Source organism: Halichoerus grypus, chromosome 8, assembly GCF_964656455.1.
Source record: "Halichoerus grypus chromosome 8, mHalGry1.hap1.1, whole genome shotgun sequence".
Taxonomy (NCBI): domain Eukaryota; kingdom Metazoa; phylum Chordata; class Mammalia; order Carnivora; family Phocidae; genus Halichoerus; species Halichoerus grypus.
The window spans coordinates 148649712-148668723 of NC_135719.1; the positions used below are offsets into that span (position 1 = coordinate 148649712).

The window sequence follows — 19012 nt, forward strand, 5'->3', positions numbered from 1 at the left end:
AGGCTCCCTGCTGAGTAAGGAGCCCGATGCGAGACTCGATCCCAGGACCCTGGGATCATGACCTGAGCCGAAGGCAGATGCTTAACCGACTGAGCCACCTGGGTGCCCCTCTTTGCTCTGTTTAAAGTTTACATTACTTGGAGGTCAGAGTGGGATCCGAAGGAGAGGACCCCAGGGGATGACGACCCTCAGGCCTGAGCAAGGCGTCTGTGTGGAGCCTTCGTGCTCACCCCTTTGGAGGGTCTCTCAGATTTCGAGCCCTCCCTTTGGTGGAGCACCCGACTTTATTCAGGATCTGTTTAAAGTACTTGCTTATTTTCCGAACCTCAGATTTTGAGTAATGGGATTTTGACTCTCTACACTCTCTCAGGAGGGTCCTCCTTCTGGACCCCATCTGGTTTTATGTTTAAAAGCTATGGTCCTGGGGCACCTGGGTGGCTCAGTCGGTTAAGTGTCTGCCTTTGGCTCAGGTCATGATCCCAGGGTCTTGGGATCAAGTCTCGCATAGGGCTCCCTGCTCAGTGGGGAGTCTGCTTCTCCCTCTGCACCTCCCCCTTCTCGTGCTCTCCCTCTCTCTCTCCCTCTCTCAAATAAATAAATAAAATCTTTAAAAGAAATAAATAAAAGATATTTTTAAAAAGCTATGGTCCCTCTCATGTGCATTATTATTTACTTACTCATTTGTATTCAAGTATATTAACATACAGTGTTATATTAGTTTCAGGTGTACAATATAGTGATTCAACACTTCCATACATGACCCAGTGCTCATCACAAATGCGCTCCTTAATCCCCATCACCTGTTCCCCCATCTCCCCACCACGTCCCCCCTGTAACCATCAATGTGTTCTCTGTAGTTAAGAGTTTTTTTGTTCCTTTTTTCTTTGTTTGTTTTGTTTCTTAAATTCCACATATGCATGAAATCATATGGTATTTATTTTTCTCTGACTGACTTATGAAGAACTTATACAACCCAACACCAAAAAAACAATAATCCAATTAAGAATGGACAGAGGACCTGAATAGGCATTTTTCCAAAGAAGACATACAGATGGCCAATAGACACATGAAGAGATGCTCAACATAACTGATCATCAGGGAAATGCAAATCAAAACTGATGTGGGAAACAAAGGCAAAAGAAAAATTATTAAATTTCCTTACTACTTATAGCCCACTGACAAGTCCTTAAAACAGGCAGAGAGACCTTCCTCCAGGAACTCAGCTACCTCAATGCTAATACCTCGCTAAGGGCAAAAGGCAACCTTAGCCTGACCCCTCCTCCCCCCAGGATCCTGTAAGTCTACTTTAAATAAAAATTCCTGTAGAAATTTTCTTTATCTCTAAACCCAAGATACATGTTGGCAATCACCCCCCCCAAGCATACGGCCTATGGTTATACATCTGAAGGGTCTCATGACTAAGGTTTTGTTTTTTGTGTTTCTTTTAAGATTTTATTTATTTATTTGACAGAGAGAGAAACAGTGAGAGAGAGAACACAATCAGGGGGAGTGGGAGAGAGAGAAGCAGGCTTCCCACTGAGCAGGGAGCCCGTGGGGCTCAATCCCAGGACCCTGGGATCATGACCTGAGCCGAAGGCAGACGCTTAACGACTGAGCCACCCAGGCGCCCCCCTCCTTTTTTTTTACCCCCTCCCAACTTGAAAGTATATAACAGGCCACTCCTCACGACCCCAGTGCCTCTCTTTCTGCCCACGGGTCCTGTCCCCAGGCTTTAATAAAACCACCTTTTTGCACCAAAGGTGTCTCAAGAATTCTTTCTTGGCCATTGGCTTCGAACCCTAATGACTTTCCTACATCAAAAACCACAATGAGATATCACCTCACATCTATCAGAATGGCTAGTATGGAAAATACAAGAGGGGCTCAGTCAGGTAAGCGTCTGCCTTTGGCTCAGGTCATGATCCTGGGGTCCTGGGATTGGCATCGGGCTCCCTGCTCAGCGGGGAGCCTGCTTCTCCCTCTCCCTCTGCCCCTCCCCCTGCTTGTGCTTGCTCTCTTTCTCTCTCTCAAATAAACAAATAAAAATTAAAAAAAGAGAAATAACAGGTGTTGACAAGGATGTGGAGAAAACGAATCCTCGTGAACTGTTGGTGGGAATGCATTTTGACTAAATGGACCAACTTAACCAAAGATGAGTTAAAATTTCAATGCCCATTATGGGGAACTCTTGACCTCCCCCCCAAAAAAAACTTTTCTCAGAACCTAATTAGAAAGCTCTGACTCTAAAATTAAACAGACTCCATTGAATGCCCAATTTAATGGGTACCTGGAGGCTTCTAAACAGATTCAGGACTCTCAAGTAGCCTCTTTATAAAACACTGATTTCAAATTAACAGAGCAGCAAACAATCAAAGGAAGACACAAATCTTCTGAGGCCTCTTGCTCCCCTCCTGTCCTCTTGGTCTCAGGGTGCCCAACAGCCATCTTACGCAAAGCACACAGCCACCATCCCCTTGCCCTCCCGCACAACCCCCACCTCCTTTATACCCTGAACTTCCTCATTCAATCCTCTCTGGCTGTCCTTCCCTTCCTCTCCCAAACCCATTAAAACCTGCCCCATTAAAGTCAGACCCTCCGAGGATCCAAATGCCAAACCCCTAATTTGTCATGTGCCCTGGACTAAGGGTGAATTAGGACCTATAGTCAAAGACTCTCCCAAAGTGAGATTTGGGACTCTCAGATTTGCTGAGGATCCTTAGATCCTCATAGATTTGCTGAGTAATTTAAGATGGTGATTCAAACTTATCAACTGGGTTTCTCAGATTCACATCCGCTATTACATATGCTTGCTGTCCAGGGCCAGTCCGAGCACTGGATGAACTCTGCCGCTCGGATAATCCTGGTGAGAGAGGACATCAAGGGCCTCCATTCTGACCTCAGTCAGTACTTCCTACATGACTAAGTTCTTCTTTTCAGCTTATCTCTTAACACAAGAAAGAGCCAACTGGCAAAGCCTCCCGTGAGGGGAACCGAAACCATCCCCCCAAGCAACAAGGACTGCCCCAAGCCAGCAAGACCCCTCAGGACTGAGCCCAGGACAATGAGACTGGACCTTCGCTGCCCCTGCACGCACCCACCCACCTTCAGTCTACATTCTCCTTACATAAACCTGGAAGGATCTTCAGCACTTGGGAGATGGTCTTTGAGACACTAGTCCGTGGTCCTCCCGGTGTCAGCCTCGCTGAAATAAACTCCTTTCTTGTGTCCTCACCACTCACCTCTCTGCCTGTGGATTTTCTCTGTGACGAATGATCAAGCCTGGTGTGTTTGGGACCCCGGAACCAGGTGCTTGTGCACCCTTGTGCGCCGGCTACATGGAGGGATCTCTAGAACCACAGATGGGGTACTATCCCCTGTCTTGCTATATGATCAAGCTCCTGCAGGCACTAAATGACTTTACCAGACAATTCCCACAACCTGCTGAACACACTATGAATCAGGCTTGTACCCAGAAACCCAAAAACCCATGCATGATTATTATAGTTGGCTCCAAGTTACTGTGGGGATTTTTTTGTTTTTGTTTTTATTTTTTTAGAGAGAGAGAATCTTAAGCAGGCTCCACCTTAGCATGAACCCAATGCAGGGCTTGATCTCATGACCCTGAGATCATGACTAGAGTCAAAATCAAGAGTTGGATGCTTAACCAACTGAGCCACCCAGGTGCCTCTCCAAATTGTTTTTAAAGAAAATTCTGGTCTTCCTTTAAACACTGAATCTACTTGGATAGCCTTGAACTCTGTGTTTATTACTGGGCGGATCTTCCAGCTCATTATTGGGTGGATCTTCTAGTTAAAAGGACCAGATGAGGGACACCTGGGTGGCTCAGTTGGTTAAGCGTCGGCCTTCCGCTCAGGTCATGATCTCAGGGTCCTGGGATGGAGCCCTGCATCGGGCTCCCTGCTCAGCAAGGGGTCTGCTTCTCCCTCTTTCTCTACCCCTCCTCCCGCTGGTGCACTCTCTCTCTCTCTCTCTCTCTCTCTCTCGTGCTTACTCACCCTCTCTCTCTCAAATAAATAAATCAAATCTTAAAAAAAAAAAAAGGAAAGCTTAATAAATCCCCCTGCCCTTGGCCATCCCAATGATCAACTTCCCTTTTATATATGAAAAGGAAGGGAATTCCCTGGAGTTACTCACCCCAAACACGGGGATCACCATCAACCCTATAGGGCATTACAGCCAACAACAGGCCATGTGGCACCAGCCACCTTGCCTCAGAGCCATTCTTGCCACCACCCTTCTGGCTAAGGGCAGCGAGGAGATAGTCCTGGGACCCCTGTAGCCATCCCCGTGCCCCATGCAGTAGAAGCCCTCCTGAACACCCACCACCCTCCAGCCAGTCGTCTCTCTCCTACGAAATCCTCTTTCTAACAACCCCTCCCAGAACTCCTTGTCGCGGCAGTCACCTCCCTGCTCATGCCTGACTCTGACAGATCACCTCCTGACTCCCTCCCACGATGACTTACATCCTTTGGATGGTGCTGACTTCTCATGGTTCCCTGATGGTTTTTATGTGAGAGGTAGAAATGGCGAATGTTGTGCTGGATACGCACTTGCAACTCCCTCCGAAGTAACTGAGTGATACCTGTTCCTTTGGCTACTTCACCCCAACAGGCTGAGCCGTACGCCCTCACGTGGCGGGCACGTCCGCCAAGCGCATGACTGCCAACATTTACACTGACAGCCGATATGCCTTAGGAGTGGCTCACAATTCTGTAATGTTATGGCAACAATGTGGCTTCCGAATTTTAGCAGGGAGAAAATTTTAAATGGGTCTTATGTCCAAAATTTATTAGGTGCTATACTCCTATCAGCTGCTCTGGCTATTATTATTATTATTTTTATTAGAGAGAGAGAGCATGAAGGGGCCCGCGTTGGGCTCCATGTTGGGTGTGGAGCCTGCTTGAGATTCTCTCCTCCCTCCCCGCGGCTTGTATGCACACGCGCACGCATTCCCTCTCTCTAAAAGAAGAAGAAGAAGAAGAAAGAGAGGGCGAAGTAAGAGTCTCTGGCAGGACTGGACTCCTGCAGGGTTTGATCTCATGACCTGGAGAGCATGACCTGAGCTGAAACCAAGAGTTGGATGCCCAACTGACTGAGCCATCCACACGACCCTCACCCTCTCTTGGAAAGACAGTGCCCCAATTGCAATTCCCAATCCCCCACAAAAGGAGGAAAGCTTTCTGACTATTGGACCTGTCACCAGAAGCTCTGATCTGTTCACAATGTCGGAGACCCCTTGGTCTTACCTTTAACCAATTTCTTTGTAGTCCCAAATGCCACTGTAGATGACACCTGCAAGCCTATAGGTGTTACCTATCCAGTTAGGCTATTATGACTGGCATTCCCATACTTGTTTCAGCCTTTCCCTAGTTGTAACCATACTAGCTTAGTTAAATCCCTCCATCTTTGCCATTGTACAATCCCACATTCTTTTCCTTATGTAAGTGTGATCTGTCTCTCTGCACCCAAGGCAAATACAAACAAGTTTATGCCTCTTTGCAAAGTTTCTAGAAAAGACCCTTTAATGAAGGAATGGCCTCTCACAGGATGTCATCCCAACTCCTCCAATCCCTGGCTTGAAAAGGCCAATCAGGAAATTCCAGCTAATAAATCTATCAATAACCAGACCTTAGCTGGAGTCCCCCGTGCACCACCTGGTTTCATTTTTGTTTACAGGGGACAGCATTTCCCATGGGCATAGGAATGCTTAGACAGTTGGCAGCTTGGAAGGCAATGTTTATTGTTTATTGTTAACTTTCATCACAAACCAGAGGCCTCCGCCAGCCTGCCCCATTAGGCCTCCACGGCTCTCTTAACCAGGAACTTCAGGGGGCATACATGACTCCTGGTTTACCTCTGTAGGGAGGCTTTTCCCCTCGGGTCGGAGTAAGTGCCAGTGAACACATGATCAGAAATCTCTCCCTAACATTAGGAGAGGTAGGTGACTCCACAGCCAAAGCAAGACAGCCCAACGACCACGTGACTTGTTGGCTAAAGCAGTTTTGGACAGGGGCGCCTGGGTGCCGCAGTCAGTTAAGTACCTGCCTTCTGCTCAGCTCATGATCTCAGGGTCCTGGGATCGAGCCCCGTGTCCTGTCAGGCTCCCTGCTCAGCGGGGATCCTGCTTCTCTCTCTGCCCCTCTCTCCTGCTCTGCTCTCTCTCTCTCTCAAATAAATAAATAAAATCTAAAGAAATAAATAAATAAAGGAGTTTTGGACAATCTACTTGCTGGACAAGGAGGCATTTGTGCGGTAGCAAATACCACCTGTTGCACCTGGATAAATACCTCTGGAGAAACAGAAACCCACTTACACAAGATCAGGGAACAAGAGCACTAACGACAACGAATTTCACCTAATGACCCCTAGTCTTTTGATCTATTTAGCTGGTTACCTTCAGGTTTGAGCTCCTGGTTTAGAACTGTCATACTGGATTTGTCATATTATTTTTAATTCTGCCTTTTTTTTAAAAAAAGATTTTATTTATTTATTTGAGAGAGAGAGAGAGGAGAGAGCACAAGCAGGGAGAGCAGCAGAGGGAGGGGGAGCAGCAGAGGGAGAGGGCGAAGCAGGCTCCCCGCGGAGCAGGGAGCCCGATGCGTTACTCGATCCCAGGACCCTGAGATCATGACCTGAGCCGAAGGCAGACGCTTAACGACTGAGCCACCCAGGCGCCCCAAGATAGAGATTTTAGATGCTAAGTGCTGAGGTCTCCCTCCTACCCTTTCTTGTCATTCACACGTGGCCTCAGTGGTTTCCAGTCATTACACACTTTCCCTGTGACACGGGACAGGACAACCAGGAAAGTGGACAAAGCCACTAAATGCAGAAGACCTGACTCTTGATAAAGTGATGTTTTTGAGCAAAGACCTTGATCACAAGGGGGAAATGTGAAAATAAAAGAAACCTCATTTAAGCATGGAGTCAGGCAGCCCTGGAGAGGGGGTTGCTCACACGCACACCACTTGTTGTAGCCGGCACGACCAGCAGCAGTAAAGAAGGTCAGAATGATCTCAACAAGGGAGGACATACTTCACATGGGAATTTTCTCTCCTGCTTTTAAGAAAAGGAAGGAAGAGCCCCAGCAATAATGCACTAACCACCTCCTATAGCCAATGGAGAAACCACTGTGCAAAAACCACTACAACCTTGAACTCTTGTTCTTCTCCGATACACTTTTGTTTACAACTCTCCCCACTTTCCTCCTAAAACCTAAGGAAAGCTGACCTTCCCTTTGTCTCTTCCAACTTGCCAGAATTCACCATAGCTTGCCTGTCCCAAATTTGCTCTGTTTAAAGTTAACAAATTTATGGTCTTAGTTGGAGAGCAAATATATATATATATATATATATATATATATAAAATTATACATATATATATACATATATTTCTTCTATCAGAAACAGTCAGATGGAAGAGATGCATAGAGCAAGGTATGTGGAAAGGGGTATGGAGTCTCCATGCTCTCTGAGCACACCACTCTCCTCAAATCTCCATGTGTTCACCAAACTGGAGCTCCCCAAATCCCATCCTTCTGGGCTTTTATGGAGACTTCATTACACAGGCTTGGTTGATTAAATCACTGGGCACTGCCCATTGATTCAACCTCCAGCCCCTCTTCCCTGGGGGCATGGGGGAGGTAGGTGGGACTGAAAGTTCCAACCCTTTAATCACATGATTGGTGTGTGTGCAGTGGGAACCAGCCCCCATCCAAAGGTTACCTAGGGGCTTCCCAAAAGTTACTTCATCAACCTAACAAAAGACACCTTGCTCACTCTCACACTTCGGAAATACCAAGGGTTTTACCTCTCTGCCAAGAACAGGACAAAGACCTAATATTTACTTCTTATTATAAACCACAATCACAGCCTGTTACGTAAGTCCTGTTTACCACTTCTCCAGCTTCTCCCAGCTTGCTCTCTATGCCTTAGGGCTAGCTCTGCACAAGTTCTGACTTTGATCTAGAATATTTCTCCCGTCCATGTATGTCCCCGCTCACTTGGCTAACTCCTAGTATCCTTTAAGGCTCTGCTTATTTAAATATCCCTTCACTCTTTACTTACACAACTCACCAACAATATGCCAGGCATGGGGGATCAAGTGACTGAATGAGACATACCAGGACCATTTTCATGGAATTTACTTTCCAAAGAGGAAGTGGATAATAGACAACCAGATGACCATGATCAATTTAGATCGTGGTAAGTGCCACGTGGAAAAGAAAATGGGGTCTTGTGTTAGAGTGAACCCCAGAAGAGATGTCATTTAGGCCAGAACCTGAATGATGAGAGGTCAGTAGCATGGGGCCTAATGCGAGAATGAGCTTGGTGAGTCTGAAAAACTCAGCGAGACCAGTATGTCTATGATGAGGGACAGAAGCCCGGAAGACTGACCTTTAGCCTCCACAGTTCCAACAAGGATCAAGTACGTGCTGGTTGCTACATCCTTAAAGGGTCTCATGACTGCCTGTAAATCTCCGATAGTTAATACTGAACTGAACGATAAGCACCAGAGGACTCTTGCGAAAGTAGTTTTCTGAGTAGAAGTTCAGAGAAACATTGACGATATAATACTCCCTGCACGTCTCCTCCCTCTTGACCAGTAAGCTTCATACAGCAAAGACCACCAGCTTCATACAGCAGAAATGCAGCCCCTTCTGCCCACGGGTCCTGTCCCCACGCTACTCAAGCGAGCTGACCCACATACAGCGCCCGGGACACTACCTGGCACACAGTGAGCACTCGCTGAACGACAGCTTTTATTACAGGCGAAAAGCTCTGTGCGGGTATCCTGAGGGAAATTCAGGGAAAGGTTCTGGGAGGAGCTGGGCATGCAAGGCGTGGCACCCCATGTACGCCGCTAATTGTCATTATTTACAATGACAATTACAACTTGGGGGTCCGGATCTGCTGACACTCCTCTCCCTACAAGTAGTTCTGCGCGGGAAAAAAACCGAGGCTCGGCCAAACTGACGGGATCCCGGGCCGACCGCCGAGCAGGCGCGAGGCCCGCGGGCTGGGCTGGGCCAAGGCAGGGACCCCCATTCAGGCCGGGACGTTCCGGGCCTCCGGCCTCCCGCCCAACCCGCAGGCCGAGCCGGGACTCTCCCAGCCTCCCCGCCCCGGGGCCCCGAGCCGCCGCACGCACCTGCCATGCGTCCGCCGATATCCCGGGAAGGAGCCCGAGGCCCCGCCCACGCCCGCCGGAAGCGCGCTGGCGTCTCTTCCGCGCCGCTCGGCTGGCCGGCCGCCACTTGTGGCTCCGCCGCTCTAGCCCCCGGCCGTCGCTCAGCGGTGTCGGCCCGGTTGCCCGGGGAACGGGCTCCCGGCAGCCCCCGCGGCCCGGAGTCCGTCCCCGCCTCCTCCGGCCGGGCCGGGCCGACGAGTCCGGAGGGGCCGCCGCGGGAGGTGAGTCCGGCGACGCCGCCGTCGGCCCCGCTGCCCCCGCCGTCCGGCCCGCGCCCCTTTCCCGGCCTCCCTGCCGCCGCTCACATCTCCCCCGGGCCGCCCTTCCCTGACCTCGGCGCCTCAGGCTCGCACCGCCCGTCTCGCCCCCGTTCCCAGCCCCCGCGTCGCCCGCGCCGGGTGGCCGAGCCCGAATGCCGGAGCCCGGAGGTGCCTGGCAGAAGCCCGCGGGCGGCCGGGGGCGGCGGTGGTCGCCCACGCGTCCTCGGCCCCGCTGGCCCGCGACGCCATCCCCGGCCCTCGCTCCTCCCACTGCGCGCGCTCCCTCCCCTCCGCCGCGCCCTCGGCCCTCATCCCTCGGCCGTCATCCCTCATCCCTCTGCTCTCATCCCTCGGCCCTCGGCCCCCTGCCTGCCGGCCCGCGGCTCCAAGCGCCGGCGTCTCATGATTGACTTTGCGTTGCGTCCCCCGACCCTGCCAGTCCGGTCCCTTCCTCCGCGCACCCGCTGCTGGCACAGACCTTGGCACGTACCCAGTAGGTGCTCAGGAGGTGTCCGTTAAATGGATAAGTGAAGGACTCCTCCCTCAGTGCTGCGTTAGGGCCTGGGACGCAGAATAGGTACCAGCGGAGTACCCTGGAGTCAGACCCGGATTCGGGTCACAGCACTTGCCCCTTCCTAGCTGTGTGCTCGCGGCGAGTGGTAGCACCTCGCTGCGCTGCGGTTTCATCATCGGTACAAGGAGATGATAATGGTTTCTGCCTCTGTGTTGGTGGGAGGATCAAATGGGTCAGTGCGGTAAAGTGCTGAGCACGGCGCCTGGCACCTGATGGGTTTCAGTGAGGAGTAGCCCCTACTGCAGTCACCCACATGCCCTACTTCCACTTCTCTTCCCCGCTCTTTGTTCTTCCGCACTGTCTCGCTGAGACTCAGGAATCTTACTCTGTTCTGTTCCTTCTTTTCCATCTGTTGGCAGAATGTGGGGTCCCAGCCTGGGCGCACACTTGCTTTATCTGCTGGAGTGAGGAGTTGCACTTGGGGTTGACTCCCTTCTTGTAAACCCAGCATGGGCAGACTCTGGGAGTAAAGCCATGAATCTTGTAGTCGCCATTGTCTCCTGGTCTTCTGAGCTTCAAGGCTTTTTGTACTCTCTCACGCTGGCAAAGTGCACCTTGATAAGCCTCTGACCTTAAGGGTTTTTTGATACATCCCGTGTTCGTTCATTCACCAGGTATTATTTGGAGTCTCTTGTATGTCAGCCACATACCGGGTTCTAGGGATGCTGTGGTCCCAGTCCCTGCCCTCAGGGAGCTTTCTAATCGGAGAACCAGCCTGTGCAGGTATAGGGGATGTTCTACCTGAGTTTTCAGGACTGGCGTTGAGACTGTGGTGGGGAAGATGGGATAAGGATAGTCCTGAAGGGGTGACTAGCAGGTAGCTTTCTTAGGTTTAAGTTATTTTGTAGACACATTGTCTTTTTCAATAGAAGATTGACTTCTACTGGATTTGTTTTCCAGTTTTCTCCTAGAAAGGTAACACTTAGAAGTTTGAGGAAGGCTATTTTATATATATATATATATATGGCTTCTGTATAGTTTGGACAAAATGGCTACTGGAACTTGGGGAAAAAAGGAAGGAAACAGCATCAGGAAGAGCAGTTGATTGAACTTGGAAAGATCAGGTAACAGTTATACATATAATGAATACAAGCTTTGGTGTCAAGCATGGAGAGGTTTCTAGATACAGCAAAGCACAAGGAGCTTGGTAGAATAAGGAGGGAGTAGTCTGCAAACTGCTGAGGTAGAAGTGAGCAATTGTTCAAAGTGTGTGTTCAGTTTAAATGAATATATTGTTTGGGTCTGGGCTTAAGAGACCAGTGAATTTTTGCATGATGGTGGATGTAACTGAGGTAGAGTGGTCTTATATTTGGGGTTGTCATCCTTGGGGAATCCTGGCATAGTGTTTTGAGAGCTTAATTTAACAATAGTTGTTGAGTGCTGATTGTATCATACACTGTTGGTCTTTGGAAGCACCACAAGAAATACAGACTGGAAGGATATGCGTGAAGACTACGAAGAGTCCATTAGAGAAGCTAAAAAACAAATGATAGGCTGCCGTGTGATAATGAGGTGCTGAATGTTCTCTGAAAGCAGAGAAAGACCAACTAAGTGTCAGAGGGAGTCTGCCAAGGTTTCCTAGGGGAGAACTAGTTCTTACAGTGTGTGTGTGGGGGGGGGGGCGGGAAGGGAGGAGGGGGTCTTTGCAAAGACATACAGGTCATAGCATGTTCAGGGACTGTGGCAGGAAGCCCATTTCGGCAGGAGTGTGGAAGGAAGAGTGGCCTGGCATCAAGCTAGATACAGACCAGTTGTTTTTCTAAAGATTTGTTTATTTATTTGAGAGAGAGGGAGAGGGAGAGTGCAGGGGAGGGGCAAAGGAGAGAGAGTCTCAAGTAGACTCCACGCTGAGCCCAGAGCCCGACACGGGGCTCAATCTCACCACCCCAAGATCATGACCCGAGCCGCAATCAAGGGTCGGATGATTAACTGACTGCCACCCAGGTGCCCCCAGACCATTTTTTAAAAAATGTTCTCCTTCCATGCTTTCATCTGGCTAGCCAGCCAACAGGTATGGCAGCAGGGAATTGACAGAATTTCATCTGGAAGATAAATGACTTCTTCAGTCTCATTTTGCTCAGCTGCAAGATTTTAACACTTAAAAGAATGATAGATGTGTGACACCTGGGTAGCTCAGTAAGTTAAGCGCCTGCCTTCGGCTCGGGTCATGATCCCAGGGTCCTGGGAGCCCCGCATTGGGCTCCTTGCTCGGCGAGAGGCCTGCTTCTCCCTCTGCTTGCTGCTCCCCTTCCTTGTGCTCTCTCTCTTTCTCTCTCTCTGTCAAATAAATAAATAACATCTTTAAAAAAAAAAAAAGAATGATAGATGTTGTAGCCAGACTTTAAAAATAGATTGTATAACCGGGATACTAATTGTCTTCCTAGAGATTTTGGAGACAATCCTTAAACCATTTGAGTTGAAGAGTGCTCTGGCAACTCATGGTTCCTGTAGTACTAAGTGAATGACTTAGACTATGTATTGATGTCCTTGTTCCAATTTTGAAAAACTGCCCACCAAGATGGCATTAGGATGCTGTCAGTCAGCATGAAGATCAGCTGACCCCCTTGCAGGTATAGGGGGTTGATGGTAGAAACCACTGGGGGAGAAGCATCCTGACTAGAAGAAGAATATTGCAGAGTGGTGTTTTGTCTTTTTAATGGAAATATTTGTGACCAAGGAAGCATTATTGATTTTAAAGACTGGATTGAGAATATTCTCTGCAGTAAGACCTGAAGTTAACATTTCATTATTCTTTCAACAAATCTTTATTGAATATCTGCTCTGTGCCAAAGATATTGTTAGGGTACTAGGGTTTACATTTGTTGCATATATTTTTATGAGTGATGATCAAACTGCTTAGCAAATAAAAGGACTAAAGTTTGTGATGAGAATATGAAGGATGTACGCAAGGTGACATGACAGAGAGGAGGGGCCGAGGGACTGCAAGCTGTCGGCTCAGGGAGGCCCTTTGTGAGGCCAGGTTTGTGAGTGAGATGAAAGATCACTGGAGTAGAGGGACTAGAGGCCTGAGTAGGGAAAGAGTGGGTTGGTGCAGCAGGAGCTTGGTGGACAGGTGGGGAGGGACAGGGATGTAAGAGGGGGAGCCAGGAAGGCTGGCCACACAGAGCCTTATGTAGGCCACTGAAAGGAATTGGGTTTTTCTGGGAGCAGTGGGGAACCCCTGAAGAATTTTGAATAGGATGGGTAGTATGAGACCCACCCATTTCTCTTTCAAAGAACTCTTATTTAAAAAAAAAAAAAAAAGACTTCATTTTTTTCAGAGCAGTTTGAGGTTCACAGCCAAGTTGAAGAGAAAGTACAGATTTCTCATATACCCCTGCCCCTACATATGCAGGGCCTCCCCCAGTGTCAACATTAAAACATTTGTTACAATTGATGAACCTACACTGACACATCGTAATCAACCAGAGTCCATCATTTACTTTAGGGCTCACTTTTGGTCGTGCACATCCTGTGGGTTTGGACAAATGTATAAAGACATGTGTCTGTCATTATGGTATCAGTATTTTAACTGCCCTGAAAGTCTGTGCTTTTGTTTATTCAGTTTATTCATCCCTTCCCCTCCCCCCACAACTCCTGACAGCCATTGATCTACTGTCTCCATAGTTTTGCCTTTTCCAGAATGTTACATAGTTGGAATAATACAGGTTGTAGCCTTTTCAGATTGGCTTCTTTCACTTAGTAATATGCATTTAAGGTTTCTCTCTCTCTTTTCATGGCTTAATAGCCCATGTCTTTTTAATGCTGAATAATATTCCATCGACTGAATGTACCACAGTTTATTTATACATTCACCTACTAAAGGACATCTTAGTTGCTTACAAGTTCTGACAGTTGTGAATAAAACTGGTATAAATATCTGGGTGAAGGTTTGTATGTGAACATAAGTTTGCATCTTCTTTGGAAAAATACCAAGGAATGTAATTGCTGGATGATATAATAAGATTATGTTTAGTTTAGTTCGTTTGTTTTTTTTAAGTAGGTTCTGTGCCCAGTATGGGACTCGAACTCGTGACCCCAAGATCAAGAGTTGCATGCTCTACAGACTGTGTCAGCTAGGCGCCCCAGATTGTTTAGTTTTGTAAAACAAAACAAAACGAAACAAAAAAAACCCAAATTGTCTTCCAAAGTAACTGTACCATTTCACATTCCCACCAGCAATGAATGAGAGTCCCTCTTGCACCACATCCTCACTAGCATTTGGTGTGGTCAGTGTTTGGGATTTTGGCCATTCTAATAGGCACGTATCTCATTTTAATTTTCATTTCCCTGATGACATATGAACACCTTTTCATATGTTTATTTGCCATCTGTATATCTTCTCTGGTGAGGTGTTTATTAGGTCTTTGGCCCATTTTTTAATTGCGTTGTTTCTTATTGTTGAGTTTTAAGAGTTCTTTGTATATTTTGGGTAACAGCCCTTTGTCAGATGTGTCTTTTGCAAATATTTTCTCTCAGTCTGGCTTGTCTTCTCATTCCCCCTGAGATTGTCTTTTGCAGAGCTTTTTACTTTTAATGAAGTCTAGCTTATCAATTATTTCTTTCATGGATCATGCCTTTGGTGTTGTATCTAAAATGTCATCACCATACTCAAAGTCATCCATGTTTTCTCTTGTGTACTTTTTAAAAGATTTTATTTATTTATTTGAGAGAGAGCAAGAGAGAGAGCGAGCGAGCAAGAGATCACAAGCAGGGGGAGCAGCAGAGGGAAAGGCTGAGCAGGGAGCCTGACATGGGGCTCAATCCCAGGACCCTAGGATCACGACCAAAGGCAGACACTTAACCGACTGAGCCACCCAGCACCCCTCTCCTGTATTTTCTTGTAGGAGTTTCATAGTTTTATGTTTTACATTTAAGCCTGTGATCCGTTTTGAGTTAATTTTTGTGAAGGAGTGTAAGGTCTGTGTCCAGATTCTTTTTTTTTTTTGCATGTGGATGTCCAGTTGTTCCAGCACCATTTGTTGAAAAGACTGTCTCTGCTCCATTTATTGCCTTTGCTCCTTTGTCGAGGATCAGTTAACTATATTTGTGCAAGGCTATTTCTGGGCTCTCTCTTTTGTTCTGTTGGTGTATTTGTTCTTTTGCCAATACCACACTGTCTTGATTACTGTAGCTTTATAGTATGTTTGGCAGTCGGGTAGTATCAGTCCTCTAACTTTGTTCTTCTCCTTCAATATTGTGTTGGCTATTCTGGTTCTTTGCCTCTCTATATACACTTGAAAATAGTTTTATTGATATCCACAAAATAATTTGCCTGGGATTTTGATTGGGATTGCATCGAATCTGTAGGGCAAGTTGGAAAGAATTGACATCTGGACAATATTGAATCTTTCTGTCCATGAACATGGGATATCTTTCCATTTATTTAGTTCTGTGATTTTGTTCATGGGAGTTTTGTAGTTTTCCTCATATTGATCTTATACATATTATGTTAGATTTATATGTAAGTATTTCAATTTGGGGAGTGCTAATGTAAATGGAATTGTGTTTTTAATTTCAAATTCCACTTGTTCATAGCTGATATACAGGAAAGCAGTTGGCTTTTGTATGTTAAGTTGTATTGTAACCTTGCCATAATTGCTTATTAGTGTCAGGAGTTTTTTGTTGATTCTTTAAGACTTTCTACGTAGATGATCATGTCATCTGCAAACAAAGACAGTTTTGTTTCTTTCTCCCTAAACTGTATACTTTTTATTTCTTTTTCTTGTCTTATTGCATTAGCTAGAACTTCCAGTGTGATGTTGAAAAGGAGGGGTGACATGAGGAGGTCCTTCTCTTGTACCTGATCTTCGTGGGGAAGATTTGAATGTCTCACCATTAAGTATGATGTTAGCTGTTGTTTTTTGTAGATATTCCTTGTCAGCTTGAGGAAATTACCCTTTATTCCTAGTTTATGGAAATTTTAGGATGAATGGATGAATGAATGGAAGTTTTTAGGAAATTACCCTTTATTCCTAGTTTATGGAAGTTTTTAGGATGTTGAACAGCTGTTTCTTCTTCTTTTTATAGTAGTTTGAGATATAGTTCACATACCATATAATTTACTCATTTAAAGTGTACAATTCAGTGGTTTTTAGTATATCACAGAGAGATGTAACCATCACTACAATCAATTTTAGAACTTTGTCAATCTCAAAAGAAACCCCATACCATTTAGCAGTCATCCCCACCCCCACTCCCATCTTCTACCCCTAGGCAGTCACTGATTTACTTTCTATTTGTATAGGTTTGCTTATTCTGGGCATTTCATATAAATGGAATCAATATGTGATTTTGTGTGTCTGTCTTATTTCACTTAGCATCATGTTTTCAAGGTTCATCATGTTGTAGCATGTGTCAGAACTTCATTCCTTTTTATTGATTAATATTCCATTGTATGGATATATTGTCATTTTGTTTTGATGGACAATTGGTGTTGTTTTTAATTTTTACCTTTAATATTATTACCTTCATAATATTTTTGTGTAGACATACGTCTACCTGTGTTATTATGTATGTATTGCTGGGTTATGTGGTAACTCTGTGTTTAATTGTTAGACTTTTTCATAGTGGCTGTATCATCATTTTATTTTCTACCAGGAGTGTATGAGGATTTCAGTTTCTTTACATTCTTGCTAATACCTATATGTCTTTTATTATTATTATTATTATTATTATAGCCGTTTTAGTATTTAAAGTGATAACTCATTGTGGTTTTGTTTTGCATTTCCCTGATGATTAATGACAGTGAGCATCTTTACTGTGCTTATTGGCCATTTTTATGTCTTCTCTGGAGAAATGTCTATTCCAATCCTTTGCCCATTTAAGAATTGTTTTTTATTATATAATAAATAATAAATTTATTTATTATTATTTACTTATTATATTTATTGTATATACTAATGTATTGGTATATTTTATTATAAATTTTATTTATAACAATAAAATTGTTATTTTAATTTTTATTATATATAATAATACAATATTGTATTTTATTATTATGTATTAAATTATTATCTATTATTTATTATGTTTATTTAAGAGTTCTTTATATATTCTGGGTACAAATGTTTTATCAGATATGTGATTAACAAATACTTTTCCCAATTCTGTGAGTTGTCTTTTCAGTGTCTTGGTGGTGTTTTTTGGAGCACAGAATTAATTTTGATGAAGTCACCGAGTTCATTCTGACTGCTATGTATGAGCACAGGTTCTAGAGGTACGGTGTGGAAGCAGGAGAGCAGTCATTAGATGATGTGAAATGTGTGATGGCTTCATCTTGGGCATGGCCACAGAGATGGTGAGAAGGGGCCAGGTGTGAGGTAGGTTAGGAGATAAAGCGAATTGAATGAGGTGAGGGGTTGTTGTAGAGGTGAAGGAGAGGGAGAAGGAGAAGTCAGGGATGAAGGCTAGGACTTTAGCTCGAAAATTTGATTCAAAATTTGATTATACTGCCCATTATCTGCCACAGAATTATGATAATTTTTAATCCCTGCTGGGACCTGGTAAGTGAGGGAGGGATCCTTATACATTTTTGAAGTTGATAGTATTATCATTGATTGTGCCAAAGAGATGATTGCAGGGACTCTGACCTTGTATATTATCCATTAATACCTACTAAGCCACCACAAATAAACATGTAATCCAAGTTAGAATAGTGTGCCTGCTCTGCAAATGAGTTTCAGGGTAAATCCTCTGGCCCTCTTCTAACCAGACTGCAATCTCAAATCCCCTCTTGCATGGAGATTATGGGGCTGTCAGTGAATAATATCAAATCAAGTGAATTAATTTTTAAAATATAAATGTCATAATTTGACAAAGCTACTTTGCGGAAAATGCCTTTTAAAGGAGGAAAATAGTACCAGCTGACATTTGTGAAGTGCTTAGTATTTCCACTTGCTTCCTAGGAGATCTTGTCCGCTAACGCAGAAAGTTAAACATTTTGGTTCGGAAAATTTTGGTTTATGTATACAGTGTGTCCTCTGCAGTTTTTTTATAGAGTCTTTAAAAATCATGTTCTAGGGGAATATTTAATGACTTGGCAAATGCTTGTGATCTGTCAAGTGTGCGTCTGCACACGTGTCTGTGGCTGTCTGTACATACAGCATATCTCTGTACAAGGGGATTACGAGTAGTATTTATTTAGTTCTTTGTAATTTTCCATATTCCAATTTTTTGACAGTAGACATTTTTTTGACAGTAAACATTTATGACTGTTACAAAACATTTCATTTTAAAAACATTATGTAAATTATGACGTATCAATGTGTTTGCATGCACAGACTCATTGAAGAAACAAAGCCTTTCCTGTTCCTATGCTGCCCTTGTACTTGAAGCTGGAGAGAAGATTGTTGAAATGGGAATAGTTTTCCTCATCTGTAAAATGGAGATAACAGTCGTCCTGACCTCCTAGGATTTTTTGTGAGGATTTCACGAGTTAGTGTGCTCAGGATAGTTTCTGTGATGTGACGTCATGAGCTATTACCATTACTGCTGCTGCTGTCGCTGTTCCGGTGTTAGTGTCCCGTGTCCTTAAGTGACCTACCTCCTTTCCCACCATGTCTGTTAGCAACTGTTCTCCCTTGAGTTTGCCTAAGAGCCATTTCATTTTCATTTGATTTCTGCATCATGCGAGCCTTGCCCACCTTTCTGGAGTACTTGCATAAACCAGAGATTGGTGTTGCTCTTAAAAACTTGTAAGTTTATGGGCTGTGCTGCCGTATGCACAGAACCAGCATTCACCAGCCAGATACCTGTTGCACTAAGCATTGATTGATTGATTTTGAAGATTTTATTTATTTATTTGACAGAGAGAGACACTGCAAGAAAGGGAACATAAGCAGGGGGAGTGGGAGAGGGAGAAGCAGGCTTCCCGCGGAGCAGGGAGCCCAATGCGGGGCTCAATCCCAGGACCCTGACCCTGACCCTGACCATGACCTGAGCCGAAGGCAGACGCTTAACGACTGAGCCA

At 45.4% G+C, this 19012-nt stretch overlaps 2 protein-coding genes across 7 annotated transcripts in view; one reads left to right on the forward strand and one right to left on the reverse strand.

Moving 5' to 3' along the window:
• CINP (cyclin dependent kinase 2 interacting protein) overlaps positions 1-9303 on the reverse strand; it is a 31208-nt gene extending 21905 nt beyond the window's left edge. Inside the window, exon 1 of one of the 3 annotated variants that reach the window (XM_078054245.1) lies at positions 8415-8545. In XM_078054245.1, the coding sequence (XP_077910371.1) occupies positions 8415-8481 (67 nt within the window). In that variant the 5' untranslated portion in view covers positions 8482-8545. Of the gene's footprint in view, positions 1-8414; positions 8546-9168 lie in introns of those variants that run through there. The other 2 variants (XM_036086237.2, XM_078054244.1) reach the window with 2 other exon arrangements.
• The window catches only part of TECPR2 (tectonin beta-propeller repeat containing 2), a 106733-nt gene continuing 97011 nt past the window's right edge, over positions 9291-19012 (forward strand). For 3 of the 4 annotated variants that reach the window (XM_078054239.1, XM_078054242.1, XM_078054241.1), the window contains exon 1: positions 9291-9428. The gene's annotated coding sequence lies outside the window, so the exon portion shown is untranslated. Of the gene's footprint in view, positions 9429-9950; positions 10160-19012 lie in introns of those variants that run through there. The other variant, XM_078054240.1, reaches the window with a different exon arrangement.